The sequence below is a fragment of the Podarcis cretensis genome, assembly GCF_951804945.1.
Source record: "Podarcis cretensis genome assembly, chromosome: 2".
Lineage (NCBI taxonomy): Eukaryota > Metazoa > Chordata > Lepidosauria > Squamata > Lacertidae > Podarcis > Podarcis cretensis.
This window is the reverse complement of record NC_137171.1, coordinates 52,343,540-52,354,470: the sequence shown is the minus strand read 5'-3', so window position 1 is coordinate 52,354,470 and position 10,931 is coordinate 52,343,540. Positions and strand designations below refer to the sequence as shown.

The window sequence follows — 10,931 nt, the reverse complement described above, 5'->3', positions numbered from 1 at the left end:
GGAAACAGGAAAAGGACAGGGAAGTTTCAGGAGCTGATATGCCAAGCAATTTACATCTCTATCCAAAGCAAATCTTGGAATGAATCAAATGGACTGACCTGAGCTGCACCCTTAAGATAAACAGATGGACAAAGGAAGATACAGTACATTTACAATAATGCCAGTTATGGAGAGATTTTAGAAATCGCCTCGTTGCTTCTTTCATCTGTGGAAACAACTGAAGTAAAAGTCATTTTTGTAACTTAAAGGGTGAAGTTTTCTCCTTCAGTTCATAAGGCATTTTTTATTTAAAAAATCAGGACTCCCTGCTCTATCTGTATTCAAATACACTTTATTAAAGGAATGTATCTAAATGTATTTTCAGTAACACAGTCCCCCTCCTCTCAGGAACAGATCTCTGGAGGAAGGAAGTGGAATACACATTCCAAGCCAAAGACAAGAGAGAGGCTTAATATGTCTTCCACCATCCAGTTCAGAACTGACACCTGCCATTCTCAGAGAAACAGGCCATATTCTTATTGTTCCTTGCCCTAACCTGCTTACATAAGCAAGTCTAAATCTTCACAGACTGCTAATATGTTCTGTTTATGAACATTTGTGAATGTTCTCTTGATTAGAAGAGTGTCAGGTCTTTGTGAGAAAGCCTTCATTCATCCTTCCTCAGTCATGCTTCCTCTCCTCATCTGAGAATTTTACAAAAAGGGGAACAGTCTCTTCTTCAGGATGTAAAGCACGGTGGCCAAAAACAAGGCAAGGGCGAGAAAGATGAGCAGTTTATCTGTCAGCTCCCTGCGGTTGTACTTGGTAATGAGCTTCCGTCCCAGCTGTATTGTCCCGGACATGGATTTGAATTCCTCATTGGCATCCAGAATGGTTCGTGAAGAACTGACTGAAAAGAGAAAATGCAACATTTCAGCCCAGTGTTTCAAAGGCACTATCAAAAGCACACATACTATGCAAGTCCACTTTGGGTCCTGTAGCACAGAGTACAACACACAGTGCAATAGGTACATTGGCTCAAAGCCCCATGGAAACAGGCTGTAGAACTTTTCCATTTGAGAAAAGCTAAGGACAAGTCTGGTGAAGACAACACAGCACAAAGGAGATTGTTCCATTAGTGCAAGCATATCTGCTTGCCTGATGGAATGATGTCCTCTCTTCTTCCCCAACCCACCAGAGCATATTTGGGGAAGGTTCGGGGAAAGACATGCAGCAGGAGGGGAGAAATCCTGTTGTGTCAGAAGAAGTCTAGCTTCCATTAGCAAAATGGGTTAGCTGAATACAGCCCAACATTTGCCTTCATCCCAGGACCACCACAGTCCAAACGGCCTTGCATTTTTCTGTGGAGCCCCATTCTTAGAAGACAAAAATCAGAGCCAGCCCATACCCATAAGTGAAATTGATCGTGATAAGCAAGTCTCCCAGTTGCAATTAGAAAAATCTAATCAGTCCAAAATATCATAATGAAGCCAGATGGAATGATACCAACTGGCTAAGTAGAAAATACATAATTAGCAATGGGAGTAAATGTAGATTTAGTGTCAATGGTGTTGGAATTCAGGCTCGGTCAGAGGTATGTGCCTATCTCTCCAGGCACCGGCTGAATTCTTTCGACCTCCCTCCGGCGACTCCCGGCAGGAAAAACACACGAGGTCCGTTCCGGCGATTTTCCTCAGGCTGTGAGAAAAACACACCAACTGCTCTCCTCCTCCCTGCTCTCCAGCATATCCCCAGGGAGGGGAATCAGACTCAGACAGAAATGTATCTACATTGCGTTTATTCCTGTCTTTCACTTCAGTACAGAGAAAACATGTCTGCTCTCTTCAACAAACAGAGAGAAACTCCAACTCCACCCATGTACATCCTGTACAGGTCATATGACACACACACTGAGCTCACATCCTGTGCTCAATAAGGAGAATGGACTGCCCCTTTGTTTCCATGGCAACAGTCACATACATCCTGTCTGGCTTTGCAGCCACAAGCAGCTGACTGAGCTGCTGGGGCCTTTGCTTGCTGCAGCATTGCTGCTTTAGAATAACAAATGGTGTGCTATCCGCTGCAAAAAAATGACAGATACTGCAATGTTGATGTTGCTTGATAACAGGCTTTGTGAGATTTCCAATGTGGCAGTTTAAAAGCCAGAATGTCCATTTTCACCAGCTGCTAATTTAGAATGGAGTGGAAAATTTTGAAACTGAAAAGAAAAGAGTTAAGATGATACTGTTTTGATACATTTCCAAACGAGGTTAGAATGTGGATCAGGAGCTGTTTAAAATCAATCATGATAATACCTTGGGGAGAAATTTAATACAGCACTAAGGAGATCACTTTATCAGTGTAAACATTTTTGCTTGCCTGATGGAACTATCTCCTCCTCACTCCCCTTGTGGGTTGTTCATGGGTTCTCCCAATCCTCAAGGAAGGCACAGGGGGAACACTGGGGTTAGGGGAAGCCCTGTTGCACTAGCAGCAGTCCTTGCACAGGCTTCCACCAGCAGGACCATTTAGTTGAATATGACTTACGGACTTCCTAATACACACAAGTTGCTCTGATGTCCAGCACCTTTTCTCTGAAGTGAGCAAAAGGTCATTTTTTAGGCTTTCTCTCTTGCAGAAATGTCAAGTAAACTAAAAACATGTGTGCTGATCATAATAAATTACACAGCTTTGCAGTGGCGTAGCGTGGGGGGTGCAGGGGGGGCCGGCCGCACCGGGCGCAACATCTGGGGGGGGGCACACGCTCGCACTCGCAGCTCTCTGCCCCCTGCTAAAATCCACAGGTTAGGGGGCGCAAATTACTTGCCTTGCCCTGGGTGCTGACAACCCACGCTACGCCACTGCAGCTTTGCAACCAAGTACAAAATGCATTGCAAGAAGTGGCCCTAAAATGAACCACTGTGCAAGGGCTTCAGTTTCCATTATGGGAGGTAAATTAAAACACACACTAATGGCAAAATGTTTAGAAGCAAGCAGCTAAGGAACCAGTATATTCCTACATAGGTGGCCCCCAAAAGGGCATTTCAGTTTGCAAATATATTTTGCTTGAGAATGAAATTTTATCAGAACCTAATACGTTTCTTTGCCATTTTATTTTCCAACCAAAGAGAAAAGTTTTGTCATTCTCATGGTACATGAAAGACTGAGGTTGTTTATCATGGGAAGTGACAACTGTGGGCTTCCTGACTCCAGATTATTTATTGCTTGCTGCTGTAAGGACTTCTTCATTTTTCCATCGTAACAACATTTTAATGGTAGATTAAGTACAGCTGGCTTTTTCAAGACGAGTGACCTTTGCTAGCTATACCTCAACCAAACAGGATGGACTCTTTAACAGAGGACAGTCTCACTGCCAAGACTGTCACTTAGTGAGAGAGGAAGCATACACTGAGGAGCTGCAGACAACCATCAGCCCTGGAGGGAGAAGGAAGAGAAGAGGCGGACACTGCGTTTATTGAATCCATCCATTCTGTTTCTCCCAGCAAAGAAAAGGCAGAAGGTCCAGCTGGTCCACTTTCCAAATGACCCACAAATTTTAACAGCAGATTTGATATAGTTTTGAGGGCTGAAAACTGTCAGGCCAAACTCTGTCTTTCTAACGCAAAGTCCAAAACTCTTTTAGAAATGCTTGAGTTGAGTGAAAAAAGTTAATGTGGGTGGGAGTTAACTATTGGTGCACTTTAAAAAGAAAAGCCCCATTTGAAACACATGCATGCTGTAGAGGTCTGGATTTGATACATGGTATCCTGATGTATGATATGATACGACATGATATGACATGACTTGACATATTATACTATAATATCAACATGCTGGTTAGGGAGAAAGGAGTGTTTCTTTTTCCATAGCTAGTGAAGTAGCCAAGAGAGCTACTGGAGGAGGGAATCAATCATGTTGTTCCTCCTCTGCCATTTCACTGCAATTCTGTGCTTCCCAGCATAGGATTAAATATTTAGCTGTAGGAGGCAGCAAGCGAGAGAAAATGAAGTGGGGGAGTGGGAGAGAGAGAAGGTATGCACTTTTGTGTTTTTATATTGTAAACCATCCTGTGATCTTCGGATGAAGGGCAGTATAGAAATTTAATAACTAAAGGGAGTTTAATAACTCCACGGCAGATCTGGAGGGTGGAACATGAGAACAGGCCTTTCAGTAATATCTTCCTGTTTGTGGAAGGTTTTTAAATTTTTATTGGTTGGCTTGCTGTAAATGGAAGTGTTTATACTGTGTTGTTAAGTTGCTTTGATGAGTCAATCAACTATTATTATTATTATTATTATTATTATTATTATTAACAATGACCAAAACTGCACACTGTGGTCATTTACTTACCTAAGGTCTGCATTGTCTCTTCACTCTGCCGTACCTGCTGAGACATCATCCTGCTAATACCCATCAGGTTCTCTGTGATGTTACTGGCCCCCTCTGCCAAACTTTCCTTTGTAGTTTTTCTAAAAGAAAAGAAGGGGGTGGGAATCAAACTTAATATAAAAACAAAATTATATTCCCGATTACTCAAAATGCTTCAAAAGTGATGGGAATCATAGAGCTGGAAGATATCAGCCAAGCATTCAGATACACATACAAATGCAAGCATACGCCTTTAACGTTCTGTTTCAAAATAAGTCTTAAATTAGAAATCAGAGCAAATTATCCATACAAGGTTTAGGTTAATCTTTAAACATTTCATCCAAAATATCCATCTGGCTGAAGTACAGGGGTAAAATTAAAATGTAATCAAATATCAATACATCTAACTTGGCACAATGGCAAGCAACCATTTTAATGATCTGAGATCCTGTTTGCTCCTTACTGTGCAATCCTATTCAGAAGCCAGTAAGTTAAACGGGGCCTAGTCAGTCAGCAGAGCATGACTCAGGGTCGCAGGTTCAAGCCCTGTGTTGGGTGGAAAATTCCTGCCTTTGCAGGGGGTTGAACTAGATGATCCTCGTGGTTCCTTCCAACTCTCCAAGTCTATGATTCTACTCGTAGGTAGGTGGGCACAATACTGCAACCAGTGACCTCCTAAAGCAGAGCTTGACACAAAAGGCTTAGGAAGTCCCACCACATAACACCTGGCAGCTGAATTTCACAGTTATAAAAGGACTGTATACCTTTGTCGTAAAGGATCTCCACCTCGAAGCAGTTCATCTTTCTCTGCATTGTCAATGGCAATTTTACAAGCTAGATTTGCCTTCCTCCAGGCTGTCTGATTGCTGAAATTATTAATATAGTGAGATTTAGCACAAGGGTGATAGAAACACCCCTGTCTGTATCAAGAGCAAAGCAACAAAGATAACTGCATACATTAAAAATGTAACACTCCATTATTATTTGACATAATTCACAACGATCATTAACGGACATGCTATATCAACACTATTAACAGCTGCATCTTGCATTTTCCTCACCTTTTTATGTTCCACTCTTTATCTGACCAATATGAGAACGCTGTTCCTGGCTCTACTGTCCGTTCAACAATGAAAAGGTCTGGAAGTCCGAAGAAATGAATAACAGCCCATCCTATTCTCTGGAAGGTTGCTAAGGACACTCACAGCATTGGATGGATGCCCTGAATTATGCAGCTATCATTGAACTCAATGGGACTTACTTCTGAGTAGACGTATAGCCAGTACAGTGCTGAGAGTCTAACCCAGACACCCTCCATGCTGTCACTGTTGCACACAAGTCTTATCTATGCCAAACATGTGTCAGAGCTCTAAGTTTGTCGGTGCTGACACCAATTGAAGGTTGGGAGGAAGGGGATACAAGATCTCAGCCTAAGCACTTATTGGGAAGAACTCTATGCTGCACAAACAGATTCCTGCTCGCACAACAGGACTTTACTCTCCTTGTCTCCTCCCCTGCAGTCCCCCACATGCCCCCAAAATCTGCTCCAGAGGTCCCCCAACTCTCAGGAGTAGATTATGAGGGCTGCAGGCAGGAGGAAAGGAAGGTGGTCTTGTTGTGCAAGTGAAAGTCCATTTTGCTTGCACATGGACACAGCATTGGATACAGCCCAGTGGTAAACAATATTTAGGGTTTTACTGACCTGAGCATTTGCTTCTTATGGTTCTCTACCTCTTGGAGCAATGCTTGCTTTTCTGATTCTCTATCTTGCTCTTTTGCCATCTGCTCAAGCTCCTAAATCAGATCCGTGAACAGCAGGTGCATATTATCATTTTTAATATTATTTTTATTCAATTTTAATACAAGCAACAACAAAATTCATTACAATGTTGTTCCTACTTGGTAATAAAGTCTAGCTGTTCTCTTGGGTATTTCTTTCCTAATCAAATTATACACAATTATTCTTTTAGCACATCCTTTTCAGCAAAAAGATAGTTGGGTCTTTGGGGCTGCTAAGGTCACATTTTGCTTATGAGTGACAGAATTGGGAACCAGGTTTCTAAAAAACTGTTATGCTTAGTGACATGCTATTTTCAACAATCAGTTTTGCTGTAACAGAAAAGGGAGCTCAGTCGGCAGAACATGAGACTCTTAATTTCTAGGTAATGGGTCCGAGCCCCACATTAGGCAAGAGATTCCTACACTGCAGGGGGTTGGACTAGATGACCCTCGTGGTCCCTTCCAACTCTACGATTCTAGGATTTAGCAACTCCCCACCCCCACATCTATTTAGTCCTCACCTGTATTCTAAGCCGTAAATGCTGAAACTTTTCCTTTACTTTGGCATTCAGTTCTGTAAGTGTACTTACAGGTCCCATACAATCCCGGATGTCCTAAAGGAAATAACAAGCAGTGTATAGAATAAACACATTTTTACATTGATGTTCTCTTGGGCTGTATGTTCAATTGCCAGCTTGATTGTTTTAAATATAAAGTGTAACCTTTTTAAGAAAACAAAATGTTTATTTTAAATGTTAAAATTGCAACCGCCAACAGGTTGCAAATTGACACAGAAATATCATCCATGTTATCTACAAGGAATGTGAATTTAGTCCTAAAGGCTGCCCCGACTGCTACAAAAAGTTACATAGTAGCTGATGTGCTTCATGCAAAGATAGTTACATGACAATCCTACATATAAATCAATTATTTACAAGGATGCACACTCACTGTGCAGGTACACCTATCCATGGCTTCGCCTTGTGTGAGCACACAACAGTAAATGCATGCAATGGTTAACATTTACAGCTCTAATTCCTACTTGGAAGTGCCTTCTCTCTATAAGAAGAAGAAGAAGAAGAAGAAGAAGAAGGGTTTGTATTTGATATCCCGCCTTTCACTCCCTTTAAGGAGTCTCAAAGTGGCTAGTATTCTCCTTTCTCTTCCTCCCCCACAACAAACACCCTGTGAGATGAGTGAGGCTGAGAGACTTCAGAGAAGTGTGACTAGCCCAAGGTCACCCAGCAGCTGCATGTGGAGGAGCGGAGACACGAACCCGGTTCCCCAGATTACGAGACTACCGCTCTTAACCACTACAGCACACCACATAAATTTACTAGCATATAAAGTGGCCCCCTCTGAGCCTATTTTTGGAAGCTAGGGAAGCCTGGCATTGTGAGAACTGAACTGAAGGGGAAGGGAAGGAAGGAGCAGAGGGCATGCTTGTTTCATCACATTACTGTATAGAGAACCTAATCAAACTGCTTAAAAGTTTCAGCATGCAAAACTGATGCCCAAGTTGCCCGCATGAAGTTGTAACCATGCCAGTGGGTACCCCCTGATGGGTACTAAATATGTTTTTCAGATCATTAAGAAGCTGATTGCCCTGGAAATCTACAGCAACATCATTGCGTTGTTGCTTGCCAACCGTGGGAAAGAGCAGGAGGCAAAGAAGAATTAGTTATATACAGTGTGATGAAATTCTCAAAGGTTCTTATCCCTACCAAAGGTTTCTCACATAGCAACATTGCACGAGGCACTCCCACCATCTGACATCCCAGCTCCCAGTGCCGCCTCCAATCACGGCACAGAAGAGAGAATATCACACTGTGAGCAGATTTTTTTCCCACGCAGCTGAAGCTGGGAGAAGTTGCAGGAACTTTTCCTATCGTGGAAACTTTCAAAGGCTGAGGAGGCACCTGTCCAGTGTCTGAGCCTGACACCTCTGCAGCCAAAAAGCTGTGAGGAAGAACTGCCATCGCACCACCAACAAACAACACAATCATGCGGCATCTTAAAGACTTAACTGCATCTACTGTGGCACGTGGAAATTTGTGTGGATCATCAATTGCGTGGAATGTCACCCTGAACTGGCATTTGTGTGCATCCTGAGAAGTGCACGCCAGCGCCCCACAGCGGGCATCGTTGCAACTGCGTTGGCCTTCAGGTGCCACGTGACTACGCTAGGACGCAGGCGGAGAGGGCGGCGCTAAGGGAACCTGGCTGCCCAGAGGGGGCGTGACCACGAAGCCCCACCCACCCCGGCGTAACAAAAGACGGAAGTGCGTCTCTGAAGATAAGCGCGTAGCTACCCGTCGCCCGCGATGTATTGACCGAGGCCTGCTGTACCTGCACCGCCGCCTTAATCTCCAGGTCGAATTTCACGATCTCTTGGTTGCAAACTCGAACCGGCACGTCACCGGCGGCCGCCATCTTGGGAGGAAGGAACTACGGCGAGCGCAAAGGGGACAAGAGCAGAATTTCGAAACGCGGCCCCTCCGCCCCGCCCCGGTAGGCGGTGCCAACAAGCAGGAAGAAAACAAACCGGCGTCAGAAGGAAGGCGGCGGAGGAGGCTCCTCCCTTTGAGGAGAGCCAGCCCCACCCCACCCCTCACTCCGGGCGGCCACCCCCAGTCTGCATTCGTTGGTCTTTTAGGCGCTGCAAGACTCGCCTTGCTCTTTGCTGCCCGGTTGCATTTGCTGCCACAGGGGGAGAGCCGTACATCTCCCCAGCGGAGCCATTCTTAGAGCAGACTGGCTGTGGAAAAATAAATGGGGTTTGAATTAGCCACAATTAAATTAACTCACATGGGTTTCAAAGGGTCTGCTCAATGCACGACTAACTCTGGATTCAACACTATATTGCTATGGCACAGCCCCTTGGAATGATCTCCCCAGGGAGCCTTAATTTGGCACAGAATCTGGTGACTTTTTAGCGGGACTTGTAGCTGGAAACCATTTTACTTAGTACGGGCTTTTATGTGTGTTCACTTTCTCCCCCGCCCCCGATCCTTTTTATTGTACTTTACAGATTGACTATTCCTAAATTGTATGTAATCTGCTTTGGGTGTGTTCACATATCTTCGTTTAAAAGGCATAGTTAACCATGAATACCCAGATAACTGCAGCTTCCCTCCTCACCCCTAAACCATGATTCTTGCCTTAAGAGTTATGTTCAGTCCATGGATTGTGGTTTGTTGTGATGCAAGCCATGAACCGAGGCCAATGATAGTATCCAACAGAGTCCAGGTGTGGGTAGCACAGACTTCAGTCTCGGGCAAGATAACTGCACCTTCCCTCTCTCCGCTCCTGCAGTCCTTCAGAGCAGATTTGGGAGTCATTGTGGTGGGAGGAGAGGAAGGTGAGGTTATTTTGTGAATCTCTTGTCTTCCTTCTGCATTAGCGGGAAGGTCACATCTCCCATTCTACACATTAAAGGGAGATGGAGATGTCTAGCAGTAATCAACACCTCGCCTGTCTCCGGCTTCCAAAAGGTGTCCTCCGTCAGCCAGTCAGACGTGAACGGCTGGTCCCAGCCACTGGTTAATGACCTATGTGAGCCAGAAACTCTTTAAAAGGTGACTGTTGCTGAAGAGTCCTTTGTCCCTCAGCTGACTATCTATATGCTGACACATGAGCTCAGAAACTTGTTTCTAAGTAGCTGCATTAGGGTAGACTTGAATGAAAAGGTTAGCTTTGTTATTTTCTTGAAGCAACATTCTCCCTCTTCCGTTTGTCCTCTTGCTTCATTTTCTATTCTGTAATAAACACCATCGAATTTGGCTGCTGGGGCGTTGGGTGAATTTGTGTCAAAATTTCAACCTTTCTCCATGCCTAGTCACTTGGTTCATGTTATATGTGTGAGTGGGGTTTGCTATAGAAAAGCAGGCTACTTTGGACTCTGGGTGCTATCTTTGCTTCCCTTTGTATTTGCCTCTGTTCACTAGCAAAACATACTCATTGGGGATTAAAGGGAGCATATGGGTATAAGTGGCAGCCTACTTTATAACCTCCAGCATGACTGGCCTACCCTCACAGACAGTTGCAGAAGGTACCGAGGTGTAAAAGTTTATGATCTTTTCATTTTTGCCGCCACCTTGGATGACTTTTTAAAGGGTTTGGACAAATTAATGGAGCTAAGGCTATCAAAGGGACGCAGGTGGCACTGTGGGTTAAACCACAGAGCCTAGGACTTGCCAATCAGAAGGTTGGCGGTTCGAATCCCCGCGACGGGGTGAGCTCCCGTTGCTCGGTCCCTGGTTCTGCCAACCTAGCAGTTCGAAAGCACGTCAGAGTGCAAGTAGATAAATAGGTACCGCTCCGGCGGGAAGGCAAACGGCATTTCCGTGCACTGCTCTGGTTCACCAGAAGCGGCTTAGTCATGCTGGCCACATGACCCAGAAGCTGTACGCTGGCTCCCTCGGCCAATAAAGCGAGATGAGCGCCGCAACCCCAGAGTCGGCCACAACTGGACCTAATGGTCAGGGGTCCCTTTACCTTTACCTTTAAGGCTATCAATGGCTACAGGCCATTATGGCTCTGCACTACTTCCACAATCAGAGGCAGTATGCCTCTGAATACCAGTTCCTGGGAGTTGCAAGGAGTGTGTGTGCTGTTGCACTCAGGTCCTGCTCTAATGTTCCACTCATTGCATGAATGCAAGCTTTGAGATACGTTCAACTTAAAAGCTATAAAACACACAATACTTACTTCTGTGGCTGGGTGGTTCTGTAGCATTTCTACATTAAGCATGACTTAAGAACCCTACCACTCCCAATGAAGGAAGAGAAAAGGCCAAGTGGAAA

At 44.5% G+C, this 10,931-nt stretch overlaps 1 protein-coding gene across 1 annotated transcript; it reads right to left on the bottom strand.

Annotated features, from left to right (window-relative positions):
• Positions 1 to 315: 315 nt before the first annotated feature.
• BNIP1 (BCL2 interacting protein 1) lies at positions 316 to 8,707 on the bottom strand. Its single transcript, XM_079968076.1, has 6 exons — positions 8,476 to 8,707; positions 6,648 to 6,740; positions 6,050 to 6,141; positions 5,112 to 5,213; positions 4,330 to 4,448; positions 316 to 889 (listed from the first exon to the last, which is right to left on the bottom strand). Exons 1-6 carry the CDS (start codon positions 8,557 to 8,559, stop codon positions 693 to 695), a joined length of 687 nt encoding a protein of 228 aa, XP_079824202.1. The 5' UTR covers positions 8,560 to 8,707; the 3' UTR covers positions 316 to 692.
• Between the last annotated feature and the right edge of the window lie 2,224 nt (positions 8,708 to 10,931).

Coding starts and splice junctions, on each gene's coding strand:
- BNIP1 (XM_079968076.1), bottom strand. CDS start 8,559: ATGGCGGCCGCCGGTGACGTGCCGGTTCGAGTTTGCAACCAAGAGATC. Junction 6,142..6,647: donor ATTTACGGCTTAGAATACAG/GTGAGGACTAAA, acceptor GATCTGATTTAG/GAGCTTGAGCAGATGGCAAA. Junction 5,214..6,049: donor CATAAGAAGCAAATGCTCAG/GTCAGTAAAACC, acceptor TAATAATTTCAG/CAATCAGACAGCCTGGAGGA.